The 16,400-nt window shown below is 44.4% G+C and overlaps 1 protein-coding gene across 7 annotated transcripts in view; it reads left to right on the top strand.

Moving 5' to 3' along the window:
• Window positions 1-16,400, top strand: part of INPP5K (inositol polyphosphate-5-phosphatase K) — a 32,181-nt gene continuing 15,781 nt past the window's right edge. For 2 of the 7 annotated variants that reach the window (XM_054008074.1, XM_054008070.1), the window contains exons 1-8: window positions 29-218; window positions 1,190-1,264; window positions 7,823-7,930; window positions 8,798-8,906; window positions 10,898-11,014; window positions 11,408-11,583; window positions 14,589-14,700; window positions 15,356-15,465. In XM_054008074.1, the coding sequence (XP_053864049.1) occupies window positions 1,209-1,264; window positions 7,823-7,930; window positions 8,798-8,906; window positions 10,898-11,014; window positions 11,408-11,583; window positions 14,589-14,700; window positions 15,356-15,465 (788 nt within the window). In that variant the 5' untranslated portion in view covers window positions 29-218; window positions 1,190-1,208. The other 5 variants (XM_054008073.1, XM_054008072.1, XM_054008071.1 and 2 more) reach the window with 5 other exon arrangements.

Here is a 16,400-nt window from a genome sequence, read left to right as displayed (position 1 = left end):
GCGCGAGCTCCGCCCACAGGTGCGGCGGGCTAGAGTCCGAGCTGGCCCGAAAGCGTCTGTCTGGGGCGGCTGCGGCCCTCGCTGCGCCCCGCTCGGGTCCCGCCGCCCGGGGGACCAGGCGCCCGGATAGGCCCGGCCTCGGTGCAGGGCGCCCCGCACAAGGAACCTGGCCGCGCCTCTCGAGAAGAGCCCAGGGAGTCGGGACCCCCCCTCGGAGGGTGTGTGTGCGGGGGGGGAGCGGGCTAGGGACCCCCCCTCCTCGGTGTGTGTGCGGGGGGGGGGAGCGGGCTAGGGACCACCCCACCTCCCCCTCGGTGTGTGTGCGGGGGGGGAGCGGGCTAGGGACCCCTCCCCCTCGGTGTGTGTGCGGGAGCGGGCTAGGGACCCCTCCCCCTCGGTGTGTGTGCGGGAGCGGGCTAGGGACCCCTCCCTCCTCGGTGTGTGTGCGGGAGCGGGCTAGGGACCCCTCCCCCTCGGTGTGTGTGCGGGAGCGGGCTAGGGACCCCCCCCTCCTCGGTGTGTGTGCGGGAGCGGGCTAGGGACCCCCCCCTCCTCGGTGTGTGTGCGGGAGCGGGCTAGGGACCCCCCCCCTCCTCGGTGTGTGTGCGGGAGCGGGCTAGGGACCACCCCCCCAGTGTGTGTGTGTGTGGGGGGGCTAGGAAGTAAACTCCTAGGTGTGTGGGCTGAGGGGCGTGGAGCGGCTAGGGAACACCCCTGTCCTAGCATGTAGGTGTGTGGTGTGGCGATGGTGACCTGGAAATGACCCTCACTCCCTCCCCCATGTACTTGTGTGTGGCCTGGGGATGACCCCCCCCCCATCTCCCCTGCATGCAGGTGGCTTGGGGACAGCTGTCCCCCAGGGTGCATATATACCTTGGGAGGGATACCACCTGTGGGGGGGGGGACTGACTCAGGGACGCCCCCATGTAAATAAATACATATATTTGGGTTTTCAGGGGGATGCAGTACCTCAGGGGCTCCTGTCTGGTTTATTGATGGGGGAAGGGGAAGTAGGGGCCCAGGGATACACCTCTGGTATATGTATGTGGAAGGAAGGGGATACAGCTCCCCCCTTTTTTGGGGGGGGGTGAGAGAGCACCCTGGGATCCCACTGGGCTGTTGGTTCCTGGCACTCAGTCAGCCTGCTGACATACCCATTTCCTGACAAGAGCTCCTACTTTCCCAGCAGGTCTTTGGGGAGGGCGAGGATGGAACCCAGGGGCCTGGCCCAGCCTATTGATTTAGAGATCATGAAGAATCTCAGGTAAGCGAGTTTTGGATTGAGCCCCAGAACTTGGGGGTTTTAACAAAGTGGGAATTTTTTTGTAATATTTTTGTGAAGTCTATGTGTGCCTGAGTTTCCCCCCTACTTTGCATTGCTTCCCAGTTGGGAGGGGGCGGGAGGGGAGAGAGAGAGTTGTTTGCTCTCTGGATAAACTAAGCCGGGGTTGCCAGTACAAAATTAGGTCGGGATAACTACACTGCTCAGGGGTGTGAAAAATCCACATCCCCTTGAGCAGTGCAGTCAAACCGACCGAACCCCCAGTGTACAAAGCTCTTGATTAATGGGAGAATTCTCCCGTTGACTTAGCTACCACCTCTTGGGAGATGGATTACCTGCGCCACTGGAAACCTCTCCAGTTGGCATTGGTAGTGTCTACATTGAAGCGCTACAGTGACCCAGCTGCTGTGATTTAAGTTTAGGCATACCCTGAGGAAGGAAGTCTGAGAGAACCAGAGCCTGAAAATGGAGTTCACTACAGCTTGACTGGTGAATTGTAGCTTGACCAGACTGGACTGTGCTATAACTTTTATTTCTTTGTACTAACCTAAGGACTTTGAATGCTGTGTTCTGTTTGGGTTGTGACCGCAAATACTGGCTGGGTTGCATTAGTCTCAGAAGAATATACAAGTCTCTACCAGGAGTCTGTCTTGGTTAGATTTGCTGAGCAGAGCTCACAGTGTAAAGTAGAAACAACAAAGAGTCTGGTGGCACCTTAAAGTCTTTAAGGTGCCACCAGACTCTTTGTTGTTTTTGTAGATACAGACTAACACGGCTACCCCCTGATACTTGACAGTGTAAAGCAGGAATGCTGGAACCCAGTAGCTCAATCTAGGATGTGGTGAGTCTGTGTGGCCTACCTTGAAGGAAGAGTGAGACCACTTGGGGGTTTGGCACCCTAAAGGGGCTCCTCCAAGAGACTGTTTGAAAACTGTGGATCTGTGACAGGGGTCATCTTCATTCTTTCACCCATTATCGTCATCTGTCTTCATGCACTTTGTTGAGCCAGCTCTTCCAGGGTTCAGGGGCTGGTATATGTTTGTGTTCTGAAGACCTCCCACATTCATACTAGTTGCTGCTTCACTGCAGAAAACTGCTTAATTTTATGCAGCTGCTGCAATATTAGTGGATATTATTAATGGAGCTTAGTGGTTTGTGTCAGCAGTGAAAATTAACCTTACAGCTGTAGTAATATATGGACCTGCCATTCCCCTTTTTAGAGAAGAGATTAGAAGATCTCATGACCTGCTGAAATCCATGATTAGATCTTTTTAAAAAAAAATAAAAGCCCTTGAAAGTTTATATAATGGCTTGTAATTACTGAAGCATGTGATGACTGTCCCAGCTCATTAGCAAGGAGTTATACTAATTACCAACTTTGCATAGTCACATGGAGTAAAGAAGAAAAGCTGATTTTCTACTTTTTAAACTTTTGGAACTTGAGTAATTTCAGACAGGAGAACTGAACATTGTTTGACTATTTAACAGGTTTTTGTTTCTAATTAAAAAAGGCCCACTTCTTAATTTTTAATGCAGAGAGTGAAATCTGCTGTACTTATGTTGTTCTGAATCTAAACACCAGAAACCAAAATTCTTCCCTTCACTGGCAAATACAAAGGGAAAGAGTTAAATGAGTCTCTGACTTTATTTTTGCTACAGACCAGTGCTTTTAAAATAATGGTTTCTGGGGGGATGAATTGTAATGTCACAAGCACTGGACTGTGGACTTGACAGTGAATGGAGAAAGCTTCTGTTTACAAACCACTATGGGTAATTGTCAGTAATAGACAAAGAAATACAGAAAATGGGTGTAAAACTTAAGTTGAGATTTGACTAAGATATTAAGCCCTTTGTAAAGTTTCCCAGATACGTTCTCTTCCCTCTGAACCAAGCAACTGAGGCATTTTAAGGACGTGTAGGATTTCCATTTGCCAGTCTTTTCAGGAGAAAAGCTAGGGCACCAATGACTGCTTATGTGATCTTAGAGTAAACCCCCTATTAATATATAAATTAAATAATTGTTTTTTTAAAAACCCTCACAATTTGATTTCTGTAGACATATTAAGGGGAAATAAAGGAAATTGTAGTTACTTGAAATAAATCAAATGAAGATAAGGCATCATAGGTTGTGGGAAAGTTTGGCCAGAGTGCTCTATTTGTCTAGAGCTATGAGGAAGGCACTATAGCAATAAATATTTCTAACTCAGTTTCTCTGCTGTCAGGTAGTTAACAAGAATTTATAGGACTGGGTGCTCTCTTCAAAAAAGCAGCATTGTTCAGTCTTTGGAAGTTCATATAGATTCATAGTGTTTTTTTTTTTTTTTTTTTTTTTTTTTTAAGGCTAGAAAGGACCATTGTGATCATCTACTCCAGTGGTTTTCAAGCTTTTTTCATTTGCAGATCCCTAAAAAATTTTTGAATGGAGATGTGGATCCCTTTGAAAATCTTAGACATAGTCTGTGGATCCCAGGGAAAAAGCCACTGGTCTAGTCTGACCTCCTGCATAACCCTGGCCAGAGAACTTCCCTGTTTCAAATCTAACAGCTGTGTTTGAATTAGTGCAGATCTTTTAGAAAAAGAATCCAGTCATGATTTAAAACTTACCAGTGATGGAGAATCCACCATAGCCCTTGGTAAGTTGTTCCAATGATTAGATACCCTCACTGTTAAAAATTTGCACCTTATTTCTAGTCTGAATTTGTCTTCATCTTCCAAGTATTGAGTCTTGTTATACCTTTATTTGCTAGATTGAAGAGCCCTCTATTATCAAATTTCTGTTCCCAGTGTAGGTACTGATAGACTGTGATCAAGTCACTTCTTCTCCTTCTCTTTGACAAACTAAGATATAAGTCATTGAATTTGTTGCTATAAGGAATGTTTTCCAAACATTTAATGGTGCTTGTGGCTCTTCTCTGGACCCTCTTCAATTATTCATCATCCTTGTGGACATCAGAACCAGTGTCAAATACAGAGGTAATATAACCTCCCTACTCTACTCAATAGTCCCCTGTTTATACATCCAACAATTGTATTAGCCTTTTGCTACGGTGTTGCCCTGAAAGCTCATGTTTAGCTGATTGTCCACTATGACCCCTCAAGTCTTTTTTGCAGTCCCTGCTTCTTAGGATAGAGATTCCCCTATCCTGTAAGGATGGCCTACATTCTTCATTCTAGATATATAACCTTACATTTGGCAATATTAAAGTGTACATTGTTTGCCTTCATGTAGTTTGCCAAGTGACGCAGATCACTCTTATATCAGTGACCTGTTGTCTTCATTATGACCACTTCATGTCATCTGCAGACATTATTAGGAATTATTTTGCTTTTTTCCAAGTCATTAATAAAGATGTTAACTAGGGCCAAGAACCAGTCCCTGCAAGACTCCACTAGAAATACGCTAGCTGCTTGATGATTCCCCTTTCATAATTGTCAGTTATCTAGTTTTTAATCAATTTAATGTGTGCCATGTTGATTTTGTATCGTTCTAGTTTATTAATCAAGATATTGTTCAGTCCCAAGTAAATGCATTACAGAAGTCTAAATATATTACAGCAACTTTTTTACCTTTATAAACCAAACTTGTATCTCATCAAAAAATGATACCACATAGTTTGCCTAGACTTATTTTCCATAAACCATGTTGATTGACATTAATTATATTACCCCTTCTTTAATTCTTCATTAACCAATTCTCATATCATCCATTCAATTTTTTTGCATGGGATTGATGTCCATTTGACAGCCCTATATTTCTGAGATCCTCCTATTTACCCTTTTAAAATATTGGCACAACATTAGCTTTCTTCCAGTCTTCTGGAACTTATCGTAAATCAATATTATGCAGAAAGCATGCTTGGGAAGGGCTCATTCCTGGGGAATCCCCTGCCCTGTGATCCAAATGTCTAGAATAGGGTTCTCCTGGCTTGAACAATGTTCTGACACGTCACTAGGTGCTTGGATCACTATGATGATAAGATGGAGAAAAACAGAGTACCTTGAGTAGCTTCTTTATTTTGCAAGAGAATTTACTTGTGATGTCAGTCAGGTGAAGATCTTATCATACTTACTCACTGTGATTGTTGAGGATCAGTTAATATTGTTAGAGAGTTATAAAGTGCTAAGCGTTTATAGAGAATTATACCCAGTCCATTGGGATTGCCTAATGTCCTATGGTGTTATGCCTTTTTCATTCTGTTTCTACAGCTATATATTCACTACTCTGAAATTTGTCCTACAGCTATAGCTCACAAGAATGCTTAATCCTTGAATTGTTTGAATTGGTTTTACCTCAAATTTTCTCATTTTTTGGTGTGGATCCTCAGGTTGTCAGCCCTTTTCGTCTCTTGTCTAGCGACATCATGGAATTAAATTTTCCTCAATATTTGCTGATATTTTCCCCCTTTGTATTCAATAGTTTTTTGGCTCTGTATCTTCACTGCCATCTGGCTTTCCTTCTGAATGCTAATTTGGAGAGTTTTCTCAGGTAATCCATCTCTTCCATAGTAGAGGGTGAACTGTAGTATATATGAAAGGCCCATCACTTACTGCGGTATCAGCTTATTCTACTATAGCTTCTGGCTAACTTCAGTATAACATTTCAAAGGGAAACTTTCATTGAGGAAAGATATTCCAGTGGTTAGGGCACTACCCTAAGAGTGAGGAGATACAGGTTCGATTCCTTGCTTTTTCCGAAGACTTCCTATGTGACCTCAGTCTTTCTGTGCTCCAGTTGCAAAATGGGAATAATAATACAGTAGAATCTCAGAATTATGAACACCAGAGTTACCAACTGACCAGTCAACCACACACCTCATTTGGAACCAGAAGTACGCAATCAAACAGCAGCAGAGACCAAAAAAAAAAGAGAGGCAAATACAATACAGTACTAAACTACTTCAAAATAAATAAAGGGAAAGCAGCATTTTTCTTGTGCATAATAAACTTTCAAAGCTGTATTAAGTCAATGTTCAGTTGTAAATTTCTGAAAGAACAACCATAACATTTTGTTCAGAGTTACGAACATTTCAGAGTTATGAACAACCAGGGGCGGCTCTATGTTTTTTGCCGCCTCAAGCACGGCAGTCAGGCGGCCTTCGGCGGCATGTCTGCGGGCGGTCCGCGGTCACGCGGATTCGGCAGCGTTTCTGCGGGTGATCTGCCCGTCCCGCGGCTTCAGTGTACCCGCCGCCGAATTACCGCTGAAACCACGGGACCAGCGGACCTCCCACGGGCACGCCACCAAAGGCAGCCTGACTGCCGCCCTCACACCGACCGGCAGGCCGCCCCCCACGGCTTACCGCCCCAGGCACACGCTTGCTGCGCTTGTGCCTGGAGCCGCCCCTGTGAACAACCTTCATTCCTGAGGTGTTCGTAACTCTGAGGTTCTACTGTACTGTCTTACATCACAGAGATGTTGTGAGGGTAATTACATTAAAGATTGTTTGTTAGTTATTCAGATACTTTTGTAATGGATGCTGTATAAGAACGTAAGTTAGGTGGATATTAGCAGCTTAGTATTTTAAAGACCACCTACAATATAATAATATTGAAAAATCCTTTCTCAGAAAACTGTGTACAGTATTAGATACTGTTTGAAAAGTTAGGTGGCAGGTCTGTGCTTTTGGAACCCGTCATCAGAAGCTCTAGGATCCTTGTGGCTTTTTATGCTGTACTCAGATAGAATTGAGTAGTGCACACGCCTGGAAGTTGGAGATTACATTTCTTCTAGCTGCTGATAGAAACATGTGATTCAAATCACATCAGCAATAAATTCTCTTAAACCTCAAGCTCTTAACAGAGTTAAATCTATTAGGAAGAAATGGTTTAGTATGTGAGATGGGGCAGGACTCATCAGCTTTTGTCAGAAGCAGTAGAGTGTGACTGATCTTAATGCTGTATTTCTTTCAGCTTTACTGAAAGAATGCACCTGTACGTTTTTCTAGGAATAATGCTAAATTTCACATGAGTTAAAACTCGAGCTGAAGAACCCTGTGAGTGTGCCACTGAGGGGTTTCTTGTACTCAGGATTTGAAGGGTAAAGTGCCTGACACTTTGGAGTATAGTTGTGCTGCTCTTTTGCCCAGATGGCGTCCTTGAATAGTGAAGATGCGCTTCAAGATTCATCATCCCTCTCCCTGTTTGATTTAGAAAGCTTGCACCCCTTCCGCAGCCGCTCTGCAAGTTTCAGCAGTACAGGGTCCAGTGGTCGCTTACAGCTCCGACAACGAGTGGCACAACTCATGGCTTGTGTGGAGGACATCAGCTCAGATGATGAGATTCATGAGGAAGTCTCTCGCACGCTAGATGAGGCTTTCCTGATTTGGGGGAAAAAGCTGAAAGACAAGTGTCAAGAGTTCAGGTTTCATTCTCTGATTGGCGAGTTGTTACATTTTTGTGTAGCTAGTAAATAGCTTTTATGATACATTTCAATTTGTCATTATTTGTAAATCTTGTTTTTTTCCCCCACATATGGGAGGTTTGCAGTGGAAAAGTGCTCACCTGTTTAGACTTAAATTTTGTTTTATTTTGTATATGTAGACTGCACTTGGTAACCTGGAATGTGGGCACAGCTTCTCCTCCTCCTGATGTCACTAGCTTACTTCAGCTCAGTTCACAGGGACCGAGTATGGATATGTATGTTATCGGGTAGGTATGTGATAAAGGACGCCATGGTCAGTTCTCTGCATGTTTACTGCCAAAATTTTGTTTTTCAATAACTTCCCAATTCTTTTGAACAGCCATAATTACTGTGATGGTTGTGAAAGGTGATGTGTTGGATCATAGTATCACTATGCAGATGTCCAAAGGCTAGGGGCTAGTGACTGTGAATTGAAATTAGGAGCATATTGTGATGAACTATCTGCTTGTTTCCCCAACTCGCATCTTGCATCTTTTTATGTAGCAGAACTACAGGCCTTATGTGCCTTGATACAAGCTCACTTACTCAAACATCTACAAATTTTAAAAATTCTTACCTCAGTGGCAGTTGTTGACAAAACTTTACAGTGCAGAGTTTTTAAAGAAATCAAGGGGAGCCAAGTGTTTGTGCAGAATCTTCCTTGCCTCCTGTGTCAGTCAAGGTGTTTCTGTCCTTGCATCAGTGACCCCATGGCGGTGCCAGTGGGGTTCTGATCTGTCAGATCACCCTGTAGTCAACCCACACCCTTCTCTTTCCTTCAGCTAAATTGCAGCAACACCTTGTAATGGTATCATTTATCACTTCACCTTCTGTCACCTGCATTTGTCATGAATTTTGACATTGAGCATAGGTCAGGGCTCTGGTTAAGACCCTGTAACTTTCCTGTTTTGAAAGTTAGCACCACAGATACAACAGGCAGTGTAATCTATCTTGCATGGGTAAGAATAAGAAACATTATAACTGCTTTTAGGAAAGTCTCTTAGGATGTCATGGTGTTAGTCTTACCTGTTTTTGCTCCTAAAACTTACGAGGACTCTGTCAAAAGTATGGATTAGATTGAGCCCAGGATATATGAGTAACCCTGTTGTCTTCAGTTTACAGGAGGTGAACTCCAAGATCATAAATTTCCTTTCTGACTTGGCATTTGATGATCCGTGGAGCATTTTCTTCATGACCGTATTCTCTCCTTTGGGTTATATCAAGGTAATTTCTCAATTCTATAAATGGTTAGCACCCTTCATTCGTTATTTTTCTTTCCAAACTCTGATTACTGTGGGTAACAGGGACACACCTTGGCAACTGGTACTGAGTATTTTTGTACAGATGCTGATAGTTATCTTATACGCAAGTCTTTCCGTTAGACTTGTAACCTGCTGGCTTGTTAGCACAGGCACTTTTTGAAGTAAATGGAATTTCAACACATCTTAAAGTAGAAACAGTGCCTTATTTGCCTCGTGGGCATCATAGTTTTAGTAACATTCAGTAAACTAAATCTTCCTTGCAGGAGGAAGGGTATTTGCACTGCTCATAGTCAGTTCTGCAGATGCCTAGCATTACATACCCGTTGATTAGAGATTGAGCTTTTTAAATAGCATTTGTAACCATCCTGCAACGCTGGGATGCGGGGGCAGTTGGCAAAACTTATTCTTGACTAAAAACTCCAGCTGCGTATGGCCTCAGATTTTGAGTGAAATGACATGATTTGTTCCTTCTAAGCATGAGTATTGTTACAGATAGTAGCTGTAGGCTAGTGAGGCAGAAAAAGATTAATATTTGGCCTTTAATTATATGAAAAATATGACAGTTTTCAGTATTCTGAGGTCAGGCTATGCCTATACTAGGGGCTTCTGCAAGTATAGCTGTTTTAGTCAGGTATGAAGGGGTCTGATCCCTGACCAATATAGCTGTGCTGGTAGAAAAACCTAGTGCAGAGGCAGTTATTTCAGCAAAACTGCTTTTGCTGGTATAGCTTGTTTTGCTTGAGGGAATGGTTTTAAGTGCAGCTTTGCTAGTGAAAGCTGTGTCCACACTTAGGGTATGTCTACACTGCCCATGTTACAGCACGGCCGCGACAGCGCTGCTGCAGCAGCTCTGTGACGTAGGCAGTGTAGATACACTTTATATCCGTGGGAGAGCTCTCCCGGTGATTTAAAAACAAACAAACCCCACTCCGAATGAGGGGTGGTAGCTTTATTGATGGGAGTGTGACTCCTGGCGATAAAGCGCTGTCTATACTGGCGCTTTTCAGAGCTAAAAGTTTTGTCGCTCAGGGGTGTGTTTTTTCACACCCCTGAATGACTAAGGTTTATCGCTGAAAGTGGCAGTGTAGACCCAGCTTTAGGAATGCTTTGCAAGTATTGTGTTTCTGTATTATGACAGCACTTCTAATAGACATAGCTCCAGTTTCACACTTGGAAATGATGTGAAAAGTGGAAACATTGGGGGGTCAGGATGCAGGGATTAGATATTCAGAGTTTAGTAACATGAAACTCTTGACGTGGACTCACGAAAAATACCAGCTCAAGAAAAAAGATTTTGTCCTTTAGAGTTGTCTGTTTGAATCTCTAAATTGTGAACTCTTTGGAATGAAGATTTCAAAAGTGACTAGTGATACTGGGTGTGTCAATTCTTGGTGTCCATCTTGAGACGCACTTATGGGCCCTGCCTTTTAGAAAGTGCTGAGCATCCAACCTTTAAAGGTCCACATGAACTATTTCTCTGCTGATTATTTCAGCAGAAATATCTAGTTAAATGTTCACACCTTCTTAGGTGCCAAAAGCTTCAACCCTCAGTTGTCCAAACCTCCAGTTTCCCTCTGATGCGTTCTACAATACAATTAGGCATTTTCAGCACAAAATTCTACAATATATTTGAAAATTAAAATTTTAGGGACAGCATTGTATTTACTTTCAATTTAAGTAACAAGGAATACTGTACTGATCAGTTTAATATTTAATTCAACAAAAGAACTCCCTTTTTAATTTGAGATTATTTTATAATTTCCAGTCAATGGCACTTTCAGAAGCTCTTCAGTATGTGCTTTACCATAAACATTAGGTCAAACTTTCTGTAGGGAATATGCGACCTTGGGTGTGGCATTCTCCAACTAAAGGCCCGGGGAGCAGACTCCAGTATTTGTGGTATCCCAAGTACTCCATATAACCTGACTATGACCTTTTTCTCATCTTTTGCAGCTCTCATCCGTTCGAATGCAGGGACTCCTTCTGCTGGTTTTTGTGAAGCATGCTCATATCCCCTTCATACGGGACATTCACACTCACTACACGCGCACAGGCCTTTATGGATATTGGGTAAAGGATATCTGAGAGCTGATGGCATGGGTTACTGCGTGACTACATGATGTGGATTTCTTGGGGAGCTTTTTGTTTTTTTTTGGCAATAAATGTACTAGAGAGTTTTATAGATTCTTCCTCTTCCCCCCCACCCTATCCCCCAAGGTCAGAAGGGATAGTTATGATCACATAGTATGACCTCCTGCATAACACAGGCCACAGAATTTCACCAGTTTATTGGCTGAGAGATTTCTGAATGATGGCTATTGAATATTGCTTTTGTAAATTTAAAACAAAACCAAAATATTTATTCCTTAATAGCACTGTTTGAAATTACATATGTTGTAGCAATGGATAAATTTGCAGCTGTTGACCATAACTTCAAAGAGCGCTGTTATTTTTCCACTTCAGGGGAACAAAGGAGGAGTCACCATTCGCATGTCCCTCTATGGTCATATGATCTGCTTCATGAATTGCCATTTGCCTGCTCACATTGAGAATGCTGAGCAACGACTGGATGACTTTGAGAAAATTCTGGAAATGCAGCAGTTTGAAGATGAGAATGTGCCAAATATTCTAGATCATGAGTGAGTGTTACACTCAAGTTCTAGAACAGTTTTTTTTCTGCCCCATTTCTGAGATAATAGTGTCTGTCATAGGTTCATTTCACAACATTCTCTTAAGTAGAGATTTGTCTGAGGACTTCTTCCACATGTCACACTTTTACTTTAAATGTCTCTTCAGTGGATGTGTTCCTTGAATTCAAACTGAAAGAGCTGGAAGAGATCTCCTGGAGGTCTGAGGCTTGTAGTGCAGAATTGTACTCTGCTAATTTCAAGTAGTATATAGTTAGCTAGTCTGAGTAATGTAGTTTTCTAGTGGTTGGAGGCCTTTAGAAGATAAAACCCATATATGCTGAGATTCTCCTTTCTCTCTGAGTAGAATTTTTTTCCATTTTGCTGCATTTTTGCAATTTTATCTACCTAAATGGATTTGTTAGAACATCTACTGATGGAGCCTCCATCCACCAGTTCTTGGCAAGTTATTTTATTACTTAATTGCCCTGAGTGTTGTACTGTCTCTCAGATTTCTAACCTAAATATTCCACTATCTGTTTCAGGCCACTAGTGTGGTTTTTATTTTTAATTTTACAGGAATTACTTAAAATGGGTTAAAGAATAAAAGTAATTCATTCATTCAAGGGGGGGTGAATCTTCCCTCCTCCCCAGCCCCACCATGAATGGCGTGGTGTTAACTGGCCACTTCAGCTTGAATAGTTCCTTGAAATATGTTAACTGCTTATGCTAAACAGTCTTTCACATTGTGTTTAAGAGCATGGCTACACTGGAAACTTCAAAGCGCTGTCGGGGAACGCTCCCGTGGCAGCGCTTTGAAGTCCGAGTGTGCCAGGAGAGAACTCTCCTAGCGCTCTTAGTAATCCACCTCCATGAGTACCCATGAAAGACAAAAGTTTTGTCAACAACTTTGCAGTGTAGACAAGCCCCGAGTACATTTCCCAGACCTAAAGAAGAAACTCTGTATAAGCTCAAAAGCTTGTCTCTCACCAACAGAAGTTGGTCCAGTAAAAGATACTACCTCGGCCACCTTGTCTTCCTAATATCTGGGACCAAAATGGCTACAACAACACTGCATATAGGAAAATATTTTGTAATTAAAAAAAAAAATTATCTGTAGTGCAGTGCACCAAAATATAAGTATTTCAGATTTCAGTCATTTTGTATCTCTTCTTCTCCCTGACTCTGGGGACTGACCCACTGAAGTGCCCCAACTCTATATTAAAAAAACCTAAGAAATTAGCTGTCATTCAACAAAGCAATAGGACACTCCCTAGCAGGGCAAAACCTTAAATATGGAACTCAGAAGTGAAAGGAAAAGGCTCATTTCCGTGCTTCTTTTGTATTGTGTTCAACATTGTCAATAACCTACTCCATGAGGATTTCATTTCCCATCTCCAACAAATTAAAAAAAGCAATATGTACTCCAGGTTCATCAATCTTGCGCTATAGTTCAAAACCTTAACAGTGTCTGAAGATGTTTTGGTATCAACAGATTGATACAGATTATTATCACATATACCGGACATTTGGAAGTTACTCTGTTGTTGAAGGTGCCATTCAACTTGCAGTCTAGCACAAAATGTTGATGAAACTGGATTATTGGCATAGGTGGTGAGTTACCAATGGGCTTGGGTAGGTTAGCCCCCGGCTAGCCTGCTGCTTCCGCCCGGGGCCCGCTGCCCTTCCCCTGCCGTAGCCTAGAGTGGCCCCCCCCCCCAGCTTTGGAGCACCCGGCAAGTGGGCAGGCAGGCAGCTGAGTGTGCCCCATTCCCACCCTGGAGTGCTGGGTGAGCGGGCAGCACAGCCCCGAGCACTGGGTGGACGGGCAGCACGAGCACTGGCTCCAGCCGCCCAGGGTCCCTAGCTACAGGCCTGCCTCCACTAGCCTCAGGCTGGAGCAAGGCGCCGGAGCCCTCCCAAAAGTGGGCGGGGGGGGCAGGAGCCCCAACCCGAGGTGGAGGCAAAGGCAGGCACTAGTCTGGAGCTCTGCCCGACCCAGCTCTGGCCGGGGGAGGTGGGCCTCGGAGCCACAGCCCAGCCATGGTAAGAGCTGGGCAGGAAGCAGTGGGGAGCTGCAGCTGACCCTCCGCCAGTCTGAGGGGGCTGAGAGCAACCCCTGGCCAGTGTTCTTGCCCCTGGGCTTCTTGCCTCCCCCTTCTCCCCCCCTCCCCACCCCACCGGGACAGGTGGGGGGGTCTGCGGCTCCTCACAGCTTCCCGCATGCGGCTCTTCCTCTCTTCCCCCCCAAGTCCCCCAGCTGGGTCGGGGAGAGCTGCTGGTGTGGAGTTGTGGACCCTCTGCTTGCCTCGGGTGGACCTGGGGAACGGGGGCTGCCCGGGCAGGTGGAGGGTCTGCCACGGCTCCCCACAGCTGCCTGGGCTCCCCAGCTGCGCTCCACGCTGGTCTGGCTGGGGTAGAGAGGTGGGGGCGATGGCACACTCATTCACTCACACTCTCTCTCTCTCTCCCCCAGTGCCACTGGCCTGGGGCTTGGCCACATGAGAAAGAAGAGACATGGGCCCAGTGGGAAGCAGGAGGGGGTCTGGGGGTGGAGTGTGGGTGGGGCCACGGAGGCAGTTTGGATAGGCTGAGCTTTCCCCTGCCTTTGATACCCGCTGCCCATGAGTATTGCTGCCTGTTGAAATTGAAAGTATAGGCCATGTGGAGTGCTGGAGTTTGTTGTGTAGTAGGCAGTGTTGAAAGTGGCAAGGAATGTAGGAAACTTTCCCCTTAATTTTGATTACCATCCCTTTAAAGTTTTGGACTGGTGGATTTGACATTCTGTAACCTTAACTGTCACTGAATGAAGATGATGTTTGTGGTGTTTAGATTAGAAATATAAAAAAGTATCTAAGCAATGGAATAATGTATATTTTTCAACATTCTATTGTAATCTCTCCCTATAGTCATGATTTCACCCTCCCCCCCCCCCCCCCAAAAAAAAAAAAAAAAAGGTTTATAGGAAACCATGAACACTTACTACCCCCCCCCCTTTTTTTTTTTTTTTTAAATAGCATTCTTTTCTGGTTTGGAGATCTAAACTTCCGGATAGCAGATTATGGAATACATTTTGTCCGAGAGTCAATAAGCAATAGCCGATACAATCTACTATGGGAAAAGGACCAGGTATGGTCCCTTTTTAATGTTCTGCTGGTTCTAGTGCTGACACGTGCTAAAGAATAGCTTACATTGGTGCTTCTGCTCTCACATCTTCTGTCAAAGTTCCTACAGGGACTACAGGGTCCCTTGTTCAGAGAGGCCAATGTTAGAGTAGCTTTGAGTTCCCACTATTATTCCTAACTCATTCCCTACTGGGACTGGTATAACTGTGAAGTCTTGCATTTCAGTCTTAAATATTACCTACTTAACTTATATATATTTGTTGCTCTGTTTCATTCTGACTCAGGTGCAGTGCTGACTGAAGATTTCAGTGAACTTTACAGCCTTGTAAATTGTCCTATTGTCTCTATCTGTCTCCCTCTTTCCCCGCACCCCAAGAGGTCATTTAAAATATTAGTGGGCTGGCCCTAGCACATCTCCATTTCCAGAATAACTACTACAGTATTTTTAGAAAGATTAGTTTAAAGTCTCTAGCAGTTGCAAAGGAGCCCCTCTGCCTTTTCTTTGAAAGATGTATTGCAGTGTGTAAATTTTGAATCCTTTTTAGAAGATGCTTCCTCATCTCCTTCATGAATGATTCTTTAATCTCTGATTTTAAATATAATCTTTACAAGTTGCCCTTTATAACACATTGCTTATAACATTTGTTTTATTTCCGCAGTTAAATATGGCAAAGAAGAAGGAAGCTTTTCTCCAGGAATTTATAGAGGGTCCCTTGCAGTTTAAACCCACTTACAAGTTCGACCTTCACTCTGATGTGTATGACACGAGGTAAAAAGCACAATATATTGTTTCAGGCTGGGAACAGTCTGAGATAAGCCTTGTGCCTTAGTAAATATCAGTCTGATCAACTAAACAGGCCTAGATTTGTCCCAAATTGCTAGTTGACTATCATGGGCAGTGGGTGAACCCCAGGCTCGGGGAGGCCCCACTCCTTCTGCCAGAGGCCCCGCCTTCCTGCCGGAGTTCAGATTGGCGACTTCCACACAGGCACCAAGTGGGTGGGCAGGTGGTGCGCCCCCTCCAGCCCCAGAGCACTGGGTGGGCGGCACCCCCCGCCCATCAGCCTCGGAGCACAGGCCAGCCCCCATTAGCCCCAGACTGGGGCCCCAGCCATGGGGTTAAGAGCCCCCTGCAGCACAGTGCCAGGAAGCAGGAAGGGATCTGGGGGTGGAGTGTGGGCGGGGCCATGCAAAGCTGTTTGTGGAGGCTCAGCCTTCCATGGTCTTCGATATCTGCTGCCCATGTTGACTATGAGGCTATTAGACCTATTAGTTTATCTGGTTCATTCAGTGGGCAATGCTGAATTAATGAACTCTTCTGACTGAAGAGAGCTGTGTTTCCATGTCACATGAGGGGAACGGGAGTGGCAACGTGGGCCTGAGCTTGCATTTGGAAGGGTTAGATCAGTGGTTCTCAAACTTTTGTACTGGTGACCCCTTTCACTTAGCAAGCCTCTGAGTGCGACCACCCTTACAAATTAAAAACTTTTTAATATATTTAACACTGTTATAAATGCTGGATGTAAAGCGGGGTTTGGGGTGCAGGCTGACAGCTCGTGACACCCCATATAATAACCTCACAACCCCCGAGGGGTCCCAACCCCCAGTTTGAGAACCTCTGGGCTAGATGGACAATGTAGGCACCAAATCTTTTTATTCAAAAGCATTGTCTTCAAGGGCCCAACTTTGTTCTTTAATAAAAGA

This window comes from Malaclemys terrapin, chromosome 18, assembly GCF_027887155.1.
Source record: "Malaclemys terrapin pileata isolate rMalTer1 chromosome 18, rMalTer1.hap1, whole genome shotgun sequence".
NCBI classification, from domain to species: Eukaryota; Metazoa; Chordata; order Testudines; family Emydidae; genus Malaclemys; species Malaclemys terrapin.
This window is presented reverse-complemented; position numbering and strand designations above follow the sequence as displayed.